Here is an 18,057-nt window from a genome sequence, read left to right as displayed (position 1 = left end):
GTCCTGCCCTAGTAAAGGAGATAGTGCAGATACATATTTAAACTTACAAAAATATTAAAATGTATACCAAAACGAATTAGAAGATGAATCATAATAAACTCTGCTACAAAAAAGGATTAATATGCATTTAATTTATACAGTTAAGAATATGCAGTGCTATATCATTTGTTTACTTTATTTCTGTATCTGAAAATTATTAAACCTACCTAAAAAGCATTGTTTATTTCATATATCTTTGTTCAGTTGATTTTATGTAGGCCTGCTGAATGTTAAATGGATCCAATACATACGAATACGAAATTATTTGATGATGCAACAATAAACCTGCTAGTATAATTAAATAAAGGTGTTTTTTTTTTAACTTTGCTGATTTAAAACATGATCAAAATACTGTCTATATTGATGACAAAATTTCAAAACACAGGAAGTGACAAATATCGGTATCGCTCAATAATTGTTTGTTAAAATCGGTATCGGCCCCAAAAAATCCTATTGGTGCATCCCTAATTAAAAGCCAAATAATTTACCTCATCAAAGAGAGCAAACATGTCTCTGAGCACATCTGACACGGGCAGGTTGAGGAACTGGGCGAAATCCTCAAGACTCAGTCTCTCGCCCTGGAGTTTACGAGCCCTGTTCCCATAATCCTGCAGGAGCTTCTCTGAGTTCTCACGCTTCAACCTGAGATTAAACATTTACACACTATCAGCACACAGATGCAGGAGCAAACCTTATCCAAACCTGTCATCATCATGGGATTCACTTACATCAATACTCACAGAAATGGAATAAACAGTATACAGAATTTGGACTAATAAATCAAAAAGTAGGTCTGTACAACTAGCTTTTGAAATAGTAAGTCTAACAACTAGCTTTTGAAATAGTAAGTCTGCAACTCAAGTACGCGTCTGCCGTCTCGCTACATGAGGACATAAACTTCTTCTCCAGAGCTGCTCTGAGAGTCATTTCACCAACATTTTACCATTTTATTTCAGAAAACTATCGTCAGACACACAGGAACTCAAAGCTCTTTATGACAACCAAAACAAAATAAAAAGAAATCATGACAGAAATACAGTATATTTCTACTGTACATTAAAATGTTCTTCTGAAATTAATAATAACATTTTTAAAACGTGCATGTTTTCATTTTAACAGTATATTTCTGTTGTGCAGCACTTTGACAAAAATACAAGGAATTGTTACATTTTCATTTGATTACATTTTAAAAAATTAATTGAAGTGTTAATGCCTTCATTTGATTACCAAAGTTTTGATAATAAATTTGTATTAAATCATAAATTGAAAAAAATTAGGCAAAGGGGCCCTTTTACTGTTAAAAAAAAAAAAAAGATTAAATTTGGGGAAAAAAAATCTAATGGATTTCATAGGGCCATAAATGTGATTTTTTTAAAAACTTTTAATAATTTCAATTTCAATATTTCAATTAAACGCACATGCTTTTTGTTCAATAACATTTTATCTAACCATTAAAACAGAATCCAGAAAAATGTACCCAGAAGGAAAAAAAAAAAAAAAAAAAAAAAACATAGGACCCTAACATTTTTTGTTAAACTTTGAATAAATTGTTAAATTGTTTCTATTCAGTGATGTAATGAGACTCACCCCAGACTCCGGACCAGTTTTGCAAACTCCAGCAGACACGTGTCCACGGGCAGCCTGATCTGACCCTCAGCCATGGCTAACTGACAGTCTTCAAATGAGTAGTCTGTCACGGGGACCTTCAGGGCCCTTCACACACATAACACATCAGTGTTAGACACTCGCTCTCATTTCATTCAGGCACAAATTATTCTCTTCAGATCTGTTATAACTCAGAATACCACACAAAAAAAAAGAAAATAAGGGTGCATCTCAAGCATGTGCTGTCACATTTCATCCCAATGTCCAAAGTAAAAAAACAAATCTATATTTTATATGAAGAAAATGAAGTTATTACATTTTGTTTGCATTATTTACATGACAGTTAAACACATTATACCCTCTCATCTCCTAGACTTGAATCTTCTGTAATTATTCACTATATTGAATCTCATTAGATCATCATTACTGTAACTTCAGAACAAGGATTTTTATTTAAGTGGGATAAATGAAGGTATTACTACCATCATGCATAAATTCTTTAAATAATAATAAAATCTTTGTTTTTCCCTGCATTACATCATGAGAAACAGGAGGATGTGAGTGGGAGTACTGTCAATGGATTAATTTTTAATCGCATTAATCACACTTTTGTTGTGTGATTAATTGCGATTAATTGCACACCTATCTTGAAATTAAGCATACGCCATTTATCTTGCTTAACACATTCATTTTGTCATCATTTGCTATATCCAGCAAAGTAAACAACCAGACTGAACGGCGATTCTCCCAAAACTGTAATTTTAGCAAGCTTCAAGGACCCCGTGGAGACTCCAAAAGGACACCAAATAACTAAATGATATAAGGAGTCCATATAATGGTATTAATAAATGTATGCACACCAAAGCACCCATGAAAAAAAACACAAAAAAAACATTACAGACATTATACAGTGTATAATATGTGTACAGAGCAACAACAAAGAGCTTGTTTTCGTTTAAGAAGAGTCAAGCTGCGATACTGAACAGGACCACATGGAGGCGCCAAAAAACTCCTAAATCAACCGCCTTGACTTGACTACATAAACCTATTACTAAACACTGCAAAGTGTGTGTATTATATATATTATATATATTATATATTTTAACAGGCTACAAAAGGTATTCAAACTTAAATATCTAAGCATTTATGTTTATACACAAAACATATCTTACGATTCAAAAGAAAACGGACAATCCAGACACAGCAAGGAGAACTCAGATCTTACTTTGCCATCAAGCGGCGCACATTGTGAGCGAAGAGCGCTGGATTCTTCTTCTCCTCCTCTGTGGGAGAGTATATGGGCAGATACTGAGAGAAAGAAATAGAAAACCAGTCAGCAGTTTCTTTCACAACGGAGACATGCCTGTTCAAATCCAGGTCAAGTGAGGTCTAGGCTTACAGACACAGCCCAAACACATTCACGACACGCTTCACTTCCAGTGTGATTCAAGCTCCCGAGAGCGTGAGCGGGTAAATGAGGTCGCTTCACTCCCATAATGACAGCAGCAGGATTTACATGCGTCACCTTGTCCCTCTTTACCTCTCACAATTAAAGCCACTTTATCACGTTAATGGCTTCTTCATGAAAAGAATGAGTCCGGAGAATTTTTAGGACTCTCAATTCAATGAGGAAGACAAAGCCATCAGCTCAGGAGCCTCTCTAAAACACAGCAAATATACTAATATGAGTAGTCTACTGTTCTTGTTCTGTTCCAAGTCAAGCATCACTAATATTACTGCTCATAAGTAGAGTTAAAGCATCGGTCACATTTCTAACCCTGTTAAATTTCAGCTCATGTAACTCCTGAATGAACGACACCTCATGTGGCAGGTTTTCCCCTGAAAGACCATAAAACTCTCACAGACAGAGGGAGACATATCTAGAGATCAGACATATCAGAGTTTACCTGAACAACCCACAAGACCCCAGAAACTCCCTAAAAATGGTCCAACACCCCTGCAAATCCATATTAGGTGCCATATGAAATCAGTTTTTATAAAATATTCTGTTTTGCCGTTTTAATGGTTAAATAAAATTTTAATCAAAAAGCATGCCTAAATGATTGAAATCACGAAACTTGTATAAATTAACAAAATTACTTTATTTTTCCCAAATTTTGTTTTCTTTTGTTTTTGATTTATTTTGTATTCATAAATCATATATTTTTTTAAATAGGTTCCTATAATATTTTTTTTAAGAAAATTCTCTACGGTGTTTGATTTTTCTCGATTTATGATTTAATACAAATTTCTTAATAAAAACACTGTAATCAAATGAAGGCATAAAACAACAACAATTTCATTAATCTTTTAAAATGTAATGAAATGGAAATTCTTTTTAATTTTTGGCAAAGTGCTGCACAACAGATATTTACTGTTCAACGTTTATTTTGCCGTGTTGTAGTGAAGAGTTTCTGTGTGTATCCTTCGAGTTTCTGTGTGTATCCTATCCTATCCTATCCTATCCTATCCTATCCTATCCTATCCTATCCTATCCTATCCTATCTGATGGGGTAGTTTTTTAAAATAAAATGGTAAAATGCTGGTAAAGTGACTTCATGTCCTCATATAGTGAGACGGCAGATGCTGAAGACACCACAAGCGTCACACGAACTTGAGTATGTGTGGTAGACCAAAATGAGACACATTATATAGCAATCTTATTGCGCTTTAATCTTCACAGACACTAGTCCATATCACGATTTGATTAACTGTGAAGCCATACTGATAATTTATTTATCCAAAATTTGCCAAATTCCGTGACATTCCATGTTATACACTAAATTTAACTTTTATGACTGGATCCATACTGATAAAATCCACTACAAACACCACAGTAACCCTTCAAAGCACCCAGTCTCATGGCCTCATGTCTCCAGATGACAAATCAAAATATGGCTGAGAGAGACTCACCTCAATCTCAAACTCATTGTGAAGCTGACACAGAGTCAACCACAAGATCTTAAATCTGCAAAAGAACAAAGTTACACTTTGTGACGTTTCTTGGTGTTTAACATTTGATTCATTTCTCTTCTTTATAACAATGTTTAGTTCTAGAGTTCTGCATTTCAGTCTGGTGTTAATAATTTGGTAGTAAAGATCCAGCTTGACACTCATTTTCATATAGTACTACAGCTATGAAGGCTGATAAGACAGGCAGGAAACCTCTGGTGTGAAATGTGGCACTTACGCTCCAGGCCCCTGCCACGTCCAGGTAATAGTGTCCTGTCATGGGGAAGAAAAACATTAATCCATCAAAATACAGCTCTGTAGTGGAAACCTAAACTTATGAAAGCTTGTTTTCACTATGGAATAAAAAATAAAAAGGTTTTTACAACTTTTTATCTCACAATTCTTTTTCTCACAATTCTGACTATTTCTTGGAATTTTTTTTTTGTTTTCTCAAAATTCTGTGAATGCAGTCATGTCAGGTGTCTAAAAAAACTGAGGAAAAACAGAACCGGATATTTAAACTCAGATTCTGAGAAAAAAAAGTCAGAATCGAGAGATAAACTCGCAACTGAGAGAGTTATAAAGTCTGAATTGTGAGATATAAATTTGTAATTCGGAGACAGAAGAAAATCAGAGGTTTGAAACTACATGAGTGAGCACATGATGACAGTTTTCATTATTACTTTAATGGCATAAGTTTGTGGACATGCAACTCCTTTAAAGGGGACCTATTATGCAAAATTCACTTTTATATTGTTTTTGTCTACAGTTAGTGCACACAACCACCCTATTGTGGTAAAAATCCAATCGAAATCTGAAACGGTGTCTCAAAATGAGCCGTTCAGGAATGCACTCCAATGTTACGTCACATTGGAACAGGCCCCGCCCACAACTGGTGACGGAATCTGCCCTATTAGCTTAACTCCTCCCCTGAATGAGCTGTACACAGTCCGCCATGTTTATCTCCTTGCCACAGCATTTAAGAGCAGTATTCAAGTAAGAAATATAATCTTATTAAAACTACTAAAGTTATTTATTCAATTGTGATTAGCTGTTATTCTTTTGTCGTTTGCAGTTTCTTTACATGCTGTTTACGTTCACAGACATAACTGACTGTGTTTATGTGAACTTTGTGCGTTTTTGACATAATCGTGTGTGTATTTGACAGTTTAAGACGCGAAAGAGAAATTAGTGTAATACTCACACAACGCACTGTCTGACAGACAGCTTTCTGTGTACGTGCTTCGGATGGGTGCGCTCAGAAAACCGTATATCAGAAGTTTAAACTGATATGGCTTTAAAATGCATGCAAATAACAAACTTTCATGATGACAAAGAACTGCAATGTCACATGAGCGTGACCACAATAGAGATGAATGCTAAAAAACATCTGTTTGGTTTTGATTATCCAAATACTTAAAGAGATTCCGCACACTCTACCAAAAGGAGTAGTCATCAAATGCTAGATAAAAACAATGCTTTATTCAAAAAAGGCAAATGTCTTTGTCAAGGACAAGCTAACAATGATCAGTGCAGGAGCCATCTTAATTTAAGAAGTCACATGGTTACATAGATCACATGATCAACCAAGCCAGACTTTGACAAATAATCCAAACAAAATGTTGACAGCATGCTACAGAAAATACTACTACTACTACTACTACTAAAACTATTTATATCATGATGATTACAATATTTATAATTTTGTATACATATTTTCATGGATTTATATCTAGATCTATTGACCAACTTTGTGATTCAGTATGTGAATTAAATGTTTTTTATTTATTCCCCCCTCCCATTTTTTTTATTTTTTTTTTATTTTAAATTATTATTTTTAGTTTGTTTTGTTTTTTCTGTAGCATGCTTTTCAACATTTTGTTTGGATTATTTGTCATAGTCTGGCTTGGTTGATCATGTGATCTATGTAACTATGTGACTCCTTAAATTAAGATGGCTCCTGCACTTATCATTGTAAGCTTGGGATTGACAAAAGTCACGTGACTGAAACGTTTGTATTTTTTCAGTAAAGCATTAGGCTTGGTCGACTTCATGTGGCGGCGCCACAAAGATCGACTGCCGCCTGACAAAAGCAATGCATTCTGGTTAGAAAATGTGTCCGAATATGCTCGGCGCTGCAGCCTTACGATCAGGTGTGCCATCAAAGTACCGCGAGAGCAAAACGAGAACATCCGCCTTGGTCAGGCACTGCAGTTGCTCAAAATCGGCTGCCAAAGCCTTGATGACGACACACTTTATTCTCATTGGTCAGATTCTGCGATGACAATGATGACGCGTGTTGCGTGTTTTTTCTTAGACAAGTTGCTGTATTTGATTTATCAATCTTGATATTGAATATTCAAAACACGGGAATTTCAATCGCATCCACTTCTTTGGCTACAATCAATGCAAAAATCGCGTGGTCTGCCACGAATGACATTGGTTCAGCACAATACAGAAAGCACAAAGTGTCCGACCTGACGACCATCTCCCAGCCGGTGGCAGGCTAGTGTAGTTCATGTCGAACAAGTCTATTGTTTTTAATCTCACATTTGATGACTTCCCCTTTGGTAGAGTGTGCAGACTTTATTGAAGTATTTTACAATTTGGAATTTCGTTGTCTATGCGCCTCATTTGGACTAATTTGAAGGCGCAGTCAGTTCCTGACTATTTTTCGATTGAATATCCAAGGCACAAGCTGTAAAGGCACAGCAGCAGCTCATCTGCATTTAAAGTTACATGCATGAAAACAGCGTTGAGTTTTTGCTTCCACTCAAAAATGGGCATTGACAACATGGTATAATGATCTGTGGGGTATATTAAAAAGAAACACGTTACTTCCTTCTGGAAGTTGCTTAAAACCGATTAATCATATCAGATATTGAATCAAGAAAAAGCTTTCCAGTTTTGTGTGCAATACATATGAGTTGGTGTAAAAAGTCAAATGTCTCACCAGTTGGTTTGGGTAGCGGATCACTACAGGCTGTACAGGAACCGCTGGAATAAACGCTCCTGAATCACACAAACAACATCAGCACATCATGTTGTACTGCACATTCGTTATGCTCTAAATACAGGCATAAAAGCATTTGCATAAAATCAGTACAGAACAGACACTGAACAGAACCCCTAGAAAACGTATTAGCCGTTTTGTTGTTTCAGAATCAGAAAGAGCTTTATTGCCAAGTGAATTTGTCTTGTATAAAGTATAAGTTTAAAGACACAGTTAGGTTAAGTAAGAATAGACATATTTACAGAATGTGAACATATTTGCAGTATTATGGACTATTATGAATAAATAGGAGCGAATTTATAAGACAATTAGGGAGCAAGAGCACATACACACCAGGTTTGAATGTGATCAGACAGGATCTATTGGTGCACGTCCCCTCTGGAAATATCATTATCTGGAAGACACACAGAGTTTTTGATTAGTTCACAATTATTCATTATTTTACTAAATCATGTAACAAGACGACTTGCATATTAGGAACGGATTTAAAAAGAAATGCACATATGTATGTGTATGTCTATATATACACACACACACACACACACACACACATATACATATACATATACATATACACACACATATATATATATATATATATATATAATACACATACATATATATATATATATATATATATATATATATATATATATATATATATATATAATACACATATATATATATATATATATATATATATATATATATATATATATATATATATATATATACACATATATATATATATATATATATATATTACACACAAATATACATATACCACATATATACATATATACTTGCAAATATATATTATTATTATTAATATAATTAATATTTAAACAAATATTATTTGCAGAAATTTTAAGCAAACAAGTTTAAGTTTGATATGTGAAGCAGTGTCCATCATTTTGCGAGTAACTGGTGATAAAGAAAAATGCCACATCACAATATTGAAAATATTTCCATTTTAAACCATGAAGGCGAGCCAGTGGATATCAGACAAACTTTGTCCAAAATGTGCAAACTTTGTGTGAGAGTTATGCGGGTGAAGAAGTCTCACACGCCAGTCAATTAGGCCTATTCACTACAGAAACTGAAAGTAAAAACGGACTGAGCTTTAAGCATCCGACACTGCAATAACGGCGCACATTCTCTTAGAGACAATGAGAGATGAATCAAATTTATTTTCTTAATATTTCTCTTGTAGGCCATAGTGAGATTTTTTTATTTTTTTTCGTGAATCGAGAAGTATTTCATGTTAAACAAGTTGTTCTTTGAATGAGGAGTAAGCTATCTAACTAATATTTGATTGTCCTCGCAGCGCATCAGTTATGCAGTGATGTGCTATGATACGCGTCTTTCCGCACTCATGGGCAAAGGATTATCTTTCAAAGGCTTGCGCGCTCAGGGGGCAAAAGAGTATCTTAACAGTGAGCGAGATGGAGGGGAACGTGGGAAATGAAGTATACCCGGGCCTTAACTGCTCCAAATTAGTGGACTGGAGCTGACAGATCACATCGGGAAAAATATGGGATATATATATATATATATATATATATATATATATATATATATATATATATATATATATATATATATATATATATATATATATATATATATATATATATATATATATATCATAGAAGTAAATATATATAAAATTAAAAAGAAATGCAAACTAATTAATTAAAGCCATATGTCATCCCACGGGTCTTCCCTCTGTCCTCAATATCACTTTACATCATGTTAGTCTTTTGTAAAATGCATTTAACAAAAGATTGTTCCTTAATGACATCATCCTGCAGGAAGTGACATGATTTCAGAGGGAAATCAAGATCAGAAGCATCAGTAAGTATTATCAATCAATCTGATGAATTCTGTTGTCTTAGTTGGTTTGTGTCTATAACATCTATCTTATGTGTCCAAATGACAAAATCATCATTTAAAAAGATGAATTTCAGTTATGGTTGGTTATATTTAATAATGTTAAAGTTTGACCTGAGCAGATATCTGGAAGTCTGATTTATGTTTATAGAAATACTTCCTCAAATTTCAAGCACATTCATTTAATGATTTCAGAATGTTCTTCAAAAGAGGAATGAGCCTTTCACAGTCTTACTGACTTTCTTTGGGAAATATTGTACCGAATCAGGCTGAATGAGAGTCGGTGGTCGTACCTGAGGCCACTCTCCTCCTGAATGAGCTCTTCTCTTGATCTCTTCCACCGTCTTCCGTCTGGAGTCCTGATCCGACCGTGACACAAACACAGGCCGGATGTATTTGATCAGAGCTGGAGGTAGAGATATGATCACATGGTTCACATGCGGATGTTCAGAAGGTCACACAATGCTGTAAAAACTCATGTCCTGGTGTGATGGCTGTACAAAGGGTTTTTTTTAAAGGTGAGGAGCTATTTTTACTCTCGAGACCTTAATGAGCTGTTTGATTGCAGGAGCTGATTCAATGACACATTGAGGACAGTGTGAAACGAAACGCTATTGGGTGAATCTCATCAAAACGGTGAAGACTGAGCCTAATAATTTAGAAAACATTTGCTGTGACATTCACCCATTACAGGGTAAATCTCAGAAAATGCTTGGTCATTTTCCAAACCGAAAGATTTATAGTTTTATATTTTGCATAAAGAAAAATATGTTTTTAGGGCTGTTATGATTATCTTCATGTGTAAACAATGACAGAATGATCTTCTAATTAATAAAATACATTTATGTAGGATGGAAATTAAATGTTTTCACATCAAGCTGTGTGGAATTACATATGCTTAACCATCATGTTCATGTCCAACAGATTTTATTAACAATGAAATGTGTAAATAAATTCATGAAATTTGTTTTATTATTTTAAGCTTTTCTTGGCTTCTCTCTGTTGAGTTATGTTGAGACGTCACAGTGCCACACTCACAGCTTCCGCTTTCACTTCCCTACAGCTGCTGCTGAAACTCATCATCCTCCAGACCGCGTCACATGGAACATCAGTCTACAGCAGCGCTGCAGGGAATGGGAGCGTGAGCTGCTCATCATCAGCTCTAGAGGTGTATTGGAGGAAGGGCTGCTGATGATGATTGAGATCACTGCTGAGTGGGAGAGCAGATATGGACGAAGATCTGCACTATCCAGGGATTAAGCAGCATGTGGCTCAGAGTTGCCTGGCTGATCAGGGACTTAACGCCTACACCAAAATTAGCATGCACTAACCAGCTTCATCTAATTGCCTGGCCACAAATTGCACAGTCCGCACATGCTCTCAAAGGTGCATCATATAGACTATCAGCACACAAAAATGATGCCTGTATCATGTTTAAATGTGACTAACCTTTCTAAATGTTGTAGTTTTATTTATTTATTTATTTATTTATTTATTTACTTACTTTTTGTGGTGTTCTGAAATTCTTTTTTTTTTTTTTTTTATAAATCAAATGAAAATTCATGTCCCAGTTACACTTAATGTCAGATTTTCCTGTTTAAATAAACATACAATACTATTTAGTATTTTTACATTAACAATGTAATTAAAGGGTTAGTTCACCCAAAAATTAAAATAATGTTACTTATTACTCACCCTCATGCCGTTCCACACCCGTAAGACCTTTGTTAATCTTCGGAACACAAATTAAGATATTTTTGTTGAAATCCGGTGGCTCAGTGAGGCCTCCATAGCCAGCAATGACATTTCCTCTCTCAAGATCCATAAAGGTACTAAAATCATATTTAAATCAGTTCATGTGAGTACAGTGGTTCAATATTATTATAAAGCGACAAGAATATTGTTGGTGTGCCAAAAAAAAAAAAAAAAAAAAAAAATAATGACTTCTTTAGTGATGGCCGATTTCAAAACACTGCTTCAGGAAACTTCAGAGTGTTATGATTCTTCTGTGTCGAATCATGATTCGGATCGCGTGTCAAACCGCCAAACTGCTGAAATCATGTGACTTTGGGGCTCCGAACCGCTGATTCGACACGCTGACTTATAATGCTCCGAAGCTTCCTGAGGCAGTGTTTTGAAATCGGCCATCACTATACAAGTCGTTATTTCACTTTTTTTGGCGCACCAAAAATATTCTCATCACTTTATAATATTAATATTGAACCACTGTACTCACATGAACTGATTTAAATATGTTTTTAGAACCTTTATAGTTCTTGAGAGAGGAAATATCATCGCTCCCTATATGCAGGCCTCACGGAGCCATCGGATTTCAACAAAAATATCTTAATTTGCGTTCCGAAGATTAACGAAGGTCTTATAGGTGTGGAACGGCATGAAAGTGAATAATAAATGACAGAATTTTCATTTATGGGTGAACTAACCCTTTAATGTTCTATTTAAAATCAAGTATAAATCTCATCAAGTTAGTGTTTTTAAGCATTTTACATTCATTTCAAAATAATTAATGGCATACTTTTGTTTATTCAATCCAATTCATGAATGTGGAACATGCACGAAAACAAGAGGTGGGATTTATCCCACGAACCAATCATGTACAATCATAGCATAATGGAGACATGGCCCCATCTCATGTGACTTTCCTCCATTCATTCTCAATTTACCTCCACCAAACCCACCGCATACTTTAGGGTGCAAATTTTTGTAATATGGATTATTTTCTCATCCAATTTTCTGAGGAGGCACTGCATCCCTTGCCTCCTCGGAGGAAACGCCCCTGGTTTTTATGTCTAAATGAAATGAAACGAGTTCATGTTGTCGACCAGACTAATACAAACTAAAACTGTATCCAGCACCACCGTTTTAGCAAAACAAATAAAGCCTAACTGTATTCTTTAAAGTCCCTTTCTTTAAAGGTAACTGGATGCATTTGCGAAGAGAAAGACACCTGTGTATCTATGATCATGCAGCCTGCACTTTTTCATTTCACATGCAATCCCTCGATGTCACCTCAATTCTTCTTCTATTTGTTGTTGCTCGTCTCTAAGGTCCCCTCAGTATAGCAACATTAACTGTATAAACTAATTATTTTATATTTATATTAGTGATCGACTGTATATATCGCCTAGGCAACATGACAAGTCAAACTGTTGTTATGATAATACAATGATAATGAGAACAGGCTGAATGTATGAGAAAAGTGTTCCTGTCCAGATTTGTTTTGCTGCCTTTTAATAATTTGTGCACACTTACTTCCCCACACAGGAATGTCTTTGCTCTCCGCTTTCATCACAATCGACGCCATGGTCATGGTGACGGGAATAGCGTCGAAATAGGACGAGTGAGGGCCGAGGGTGAGGATGGACGCTTCGGCAGGCAGAGCCCTTCTGCCTTTAATTCTGATCCAGTGGAAGCCGCCCGCAAACCACATGACCCGCATGATGGTCTTCAGCACCACGTCCACCACCCTACAGAAGAAGAGCGAGTCTGAGATCAGACCACATGCAGAGTCATTTAGACGAAAGGTTTGGGAACATGAAGGTGGATTCGTTTCATTAGAGCAAGTTTTGTCTAAACACCAATGAGCTGTATGTGAACTGCTGTTATGTATGCTAGGGCTGCACAACACTGGAAAAAACTGACATTGTAACATTTATTTTTTCTCTAATCGTGATGGTTCGGAACGAATTTATGTATCATTACACCCTATAGGGTACGGATGTCATGATTCGGTGCATACAGTCAGACGATGAATACAATAGTCAGTCACAGGTTATCCACACTCCAATCCAATCTTCTGTGTTTGCTGCAAAGATATCTAATTATGATAATAATAATTTTAAATATCTATCTTAATAACATGCTATTGTATTGTTGTATAGGCTACATAGCCTACATACACCGCTCATAATTTTGGGATGGGTAGGCTAAGATTTTTAATGTTTTTAAAAGAAGTTTCTTCTGCTCACCAATGCTGCATTTATTTAATTAAAAATACAGTAAAAACAATAATATTGTGAAATATTATTACAATTTAAAATAACCATTTTCTATTTGAATATATTTTACAAAGTAATTTATTCCTGTGATGGTAAAGCCGAATTTTCAGCATCATTACTCCAGTCTTCAGTGTCACATGATCCTTCAGAAATCATTCTAATATGATGATTTCCTGCTCAAGAAACATTTCTGATTATTATCAATGTTAAAAACAGTTTAAGGATTCCTTGATGAATAGAAAGTTCAAAAGAACAGCATTTATCTGAAATAAAAAGCTTTTGTAACATCATACACTACCGTTCAAAAGTTTGGGGTCAGTAAGAATTTTTATTTTTATTTTAAAAGAAATTAATACTTTTATTCAGCAAGGATGCATTAAATCGATCAAGTGACAGTAAAGACATTTATAATATTACAAAAGATGATATTTCAAATAAACACTGTTCTTTTGAACTTTCCATTCATCAAAGAATCCTGAAAAAAAATTAAATAAAATTTTTTACACAAACATTGTGTACAATTGTACACAAATGTTTCTTGAGCAGCAAATCATCATATTAGAATGTCTAGTGTCACATGATCTGGAGTAATGATGCTCAAAATTCAGCTTTGCAAACACAAAAATAAATTACATTTTAAAATATTTTAAAATAGAAAACAGTTATTTTAAATTGTAATAATATTTCACAATATTACTGCTTTTACTGTGCTGTTTTTACTTTTTACTGTACTCTGCATTAAATGCAGTCTTGGTGCCTAACTACTAGATACTTTTTTACTCTTACTCAAGTAACTATTAAGATTAATTTAACTTTTACTTTGAGTAAATATTTCTACAAGTACTTTTACTTGAGTACAGTTTTTGGATACTCTACCCACCTCTGGTCTTACTCTTATCTGTATGACCTTTACATTTAAGTTGTTTCCGCTGTTATGAGACAAAATCATTGGCATTGTGCCAATTTATGTTGTGTGTTCAGCAAAAACTAATCTCTGCACAAGTTTTATTAGTCATCATTCTACTTATTTTGTACTTTTATAATACAAGAGATTTGCAGCTTTATAGCTGATTGTGACCTAATCCTTTTTTTGTTTTTCCATCAGCCCTACAAAAAAAACCTATGCAAGTGTGCATTCTACTTACTGCTTAGTGTTTAATACATTAAAGGAGGCTGTACTGTACTAACTACCTCAGAGGGACTAAATGCCGCTTGGTGGAACAAACTATAATATGCACTACTGTTTGTTCAAAATAAATGAAAAGAAACCTAGCATTGGGGATTTGTTGCTTTTTCCTTTGACCACAAAATGGAGGTATGTACCGAACCGTCATTCTGTGTACCGTTATGATATGAAAAAAATGTTTTGACCAGATGACTCGAGTAGTTCATAGGACACATCCCCACTGTTTTTGACCCATTTGACCAATTATTATGATTTTTGTTGTGGCTATTTGTAACAGACATAGGCTAGTAAGAGCTGTGCATGTAAACCTCACTCCCCTGATCTCAAGAGATGATCTAACGACTGACGCTAGAGGTTGCAGCCTTTAGCCTCCTTGTTAGAGCATCTGACTCCAATGCGAACGGGCCCGGGTTCGTGTCCCGCTTGGAGTGGGCAGGTGCGAACTGGAGGGGCTACATACAGTTAGGTCCATATATATTTGGACACAGGCACAATTTTCATACTTTTGGCTCTGTGTGCCAACAAAATACAATGAAAATCAAAAAAACCAAGATGCAAGACCAAGACTTTCAGCTTTAATTCAAGGGGTTGAAAAAAAAAAAAAAATCAAGTAAAAGGTTCAGGAACTACGATCATTTTTATGCACAGTCCCCCCATTTTCAGGGGCTCAAATGTAATTGGACAATTGAATCAAAAGCTGTTTCATGGACAGGTGTAGGCTATTCCTTCATTATTTCTTCATCAATTAAGCAGGTAAAAGGTCTGGAGTTGATTCTAAGTGTGGTATTTGCATTTGGAATCTGTTGCTGTGAATCTACATCATGCGTTCAAAAGAGCTCTCCATGCAAGTCAAGCAGGCCATCATTAGGCTTCAAAAACAAAACAAATCCATCAGAGAGATAGCAGGAACATTAGGAGTGGCCAGATCCACAGTTTGGTACATTCTGAGAAAAAAAGAATGCAATGGTGAGCTCAGCAACATAAAAAGGCCTGGCCGTCCACGGAAGACAACAGTAGTAGATGATCGCAGGATCCTCTCCATGGTAAAGAAAAACCCATTCACAACATCCAGCCAAGTGAAGGACACTCTCCAGGAGGTAGGCGTGTCATTGTCAAAGTCTACAATCAAGAGAAGACTTCACGAGAGCAAATACAGAGGGTTCACCACAAGGTGCAAACCATTCATAAGCCTCAAGAATAGAAAGGCCAGATTAGACTTTGCCAAAAAACATCTAAAAAAGCCTGACCAGTTCTGGAAAAGCATTCTTTGGACGGATGAAACTAAGATCAACCTGTACCAGAATGACGGGAAGAGAAAAGTATGGAGAAGGCTTGGAACAGCTCATGATCCAAAGCATACAACGTCATCTGTAAAACATGGTGGAGGCAGTGTAATGGCATGGGCATGCATGGCTTCCAGTGGCACTGGGTCACTGGTGTTTATTGATGACGTGACAGAAGACAGAAGCAGCCGGATGAATTCTAAAGTGTATAGAGATATACTGTCTGCCCAGATTAAGCCAAATGCAGCAAAGTTGATTGGACGGCATTTCACAGTACAGATGGACAATGATCCAAAACACACTGCAAAAGCAACCCAGGAGTTTTTTAAGGAAAAGAAATGGAATATTCTGCAATGGCCGAGTCAATCACCTGATCTCAACCCAATTGAACATGCATTTCACTTGCTGAAGGCAAAACTAAAGGCAGAAAGACCCGCAAACAAACAACAACTGAAGACAGCTGCAGTTAAGGCCTGGCAAAGCATCAGAAAGGAGGAAACCCAGTCTCTGGTGATGTCCATGGGCTCCAGACTTCAGGCAGTCATTGCCTGCAAAGGATTTTCAACAAAATATTAAAAATGAACATTTTATTTAAGATTATATTCATTTGTCCAATTACATTTGAGCCCCTGAAAATGGGGGGACTGTGCATAAAAATGATTGCAGTTCCTGAACCTTTAACTTGATATTTTTTTTCAACCCTTTGAATTAAAGCTGAAAGTCTGCCCTTCAAATGCATTTTGGTTTTTTGATTTTCATTTTATTCTGGTGGCATACAGAGCCAAAAGAATGAAAATTGTGCCTGTGTCCAAATATATATGGACCTAACTGTATTATTAGATAAAAATATTAACCTGTTAACTGTCACCCCCATTTTGTTGAGTTTTGAGCTTTAATAATTGTAGTTCATGAATGTTTTGGAATACAGACCTAATGTTGGTCTCTTTTTAAAGACACTCAGCAAACTTTTGCAGAAGTGAAAGCACTTCAGATAAAAGTGTTATAGTAGTTTACAAATAAATGTACTGAACTACACTTTTTTTTTTTAATTCTAAAACTTCTTAAAATCAAAGCCATATGTATAATCAAGTTGTGTTCCAAATTTGGAGTTGATATAAAAATTTAGCCTGCTAAAAGTTTTTGAAGTACCATTTCCATGTTAATGCAATGACCAGTGTTGGGCACGTTACTTTAAAAAAGTAATTAGTTATAGTTACTAGTTACTTCTCACAAATAGTAACTGAGTTACATCATTATAAAAGTAACTAATTACCAGGGAAAGTAACTATTGTGTTACTTAAAAAAAAAAAAAAAAAAAAAAATCAATGTCAAATGTCAAATAACTTGGATGCCCCCAATATTAAATATAAGTCTAAAAATAAATTATGCTTGATCCGACTCGTAACTCATGATTCGATGATCCGATCTTGCTCACGACATGAAATTTCTCTGTACTGTACAATTTAATCATGACATGGAGGCGCCGGCGCAATCACTTGCATGTGAACTGGAGCGCGTCTTATAGGCTAAATGAACTGAAACTCAGGTGTATAGGCTGCTTGCCTCACAGACATGAGAAATATATCTATAGAAAGCTTGAAATGTCTACTTTTAAACAAAATAATTCAAAACTAAAAGAAATAGGCTACTCTCTGATGATGTAATCTGAATGAAAAGTGCATTCTCTCTCCAGTCTAGGCAGAGATGATGAGAGTCAGCAATGTAAACTTCATCTTTGCAGCCAACACTGATTCAGAAAACATTACTTTATTAATAAACAATTAAAATGTCTTCTTGCTGTTTTTATCACATTCATAATCATTACTTTTGCCAGTTCTTTATGGCAAGCTTTATGCATGCGCTTGAGTGCTATATGGCAATCATTATTATGGTTTATTCTCTCCAGTATTTAAGAAATTAATATAAATGTGATTAGTCAACTAATGGCTTAAATGAACAACTACTAGTCGATTAGGGAAAAAAAAAAAAAAAAAAAAAAAAAATTATTTCACATATTTTCGATCCAGAATGTCACAAAGGGTACTCTGGTTTGAGCTCGCGCTCCGC

General features: G+C 35.3%; 1 protein-coding gene across 1 annotated transcript in view; it reads right to left on the bottom strand.

Moving 5' to 3' along the window:
- Window positions 1-18,057, bottom strand: part of LOC125242848 (lysophosphatidylcholine acyltransferase 1) — a 52,712-nt gene that overhangs the window by 6,872 nt on the left and 27,783 nt on the right. Inside the window, exons 3-11 of the mRNA XM_048151842.1 lie at window positions 12,776-12,990; window positions 9,796-9,908; window positions 7,943-8,003; window positions 7,550-7,608; window positions 4,835-4,869; window positions 4,558-4,612; window positions 2,870-2,952; window positions 1,627-1,752; window positions 528-681 (exon numbers count right to left, since the gene is read on the bottom strand). Coding sequence (XP_048007799.1) covers window positions 528-681; window positions 1,627-1,752; window positions 2,870-2,952; window positions 4,558-4,612; window positions 4,835-4,869; window positions 7,550-7,608; window positions 7,943-8,003; window positions 9,796-9,908; window positions 12,776-12,990 — 901 coding nt within the window. The remainder of the gene's footprint in view (window positions 1-527; window positions 682-1,626; window positions 1,753-2,869; window positions 2,953-4,557; window positions 4,613-4,834; window positions 4,870-7,549; window positions 7,609-7,942; window positions 8,004-9,795; window positions 9,909-12,775; window positions 12,991-18,057) is intronic.

Source organism: Megalobrama amblycephala, linkage group LG13, assembly GCF_018812025.1.
Source record: "Megalobrama amblycephala isolate DHTTF-2021 linkage group LG13, ASM1881202v1, whole genome shotgun sequence".
In the NCBI taxonomy this organism is placed as follows: domain Eukaryota; kingdom Metazoa; phylum Chordata; class Actinopteri; order Cypriniformes; family Xenocyprididae; genus Megalobrama; species Megalobrama amblycephala.
Note: the sequence above shows the minus strand (reverse complement) of the source record. Positions and strands in the feature narration are given on the sequence as shown.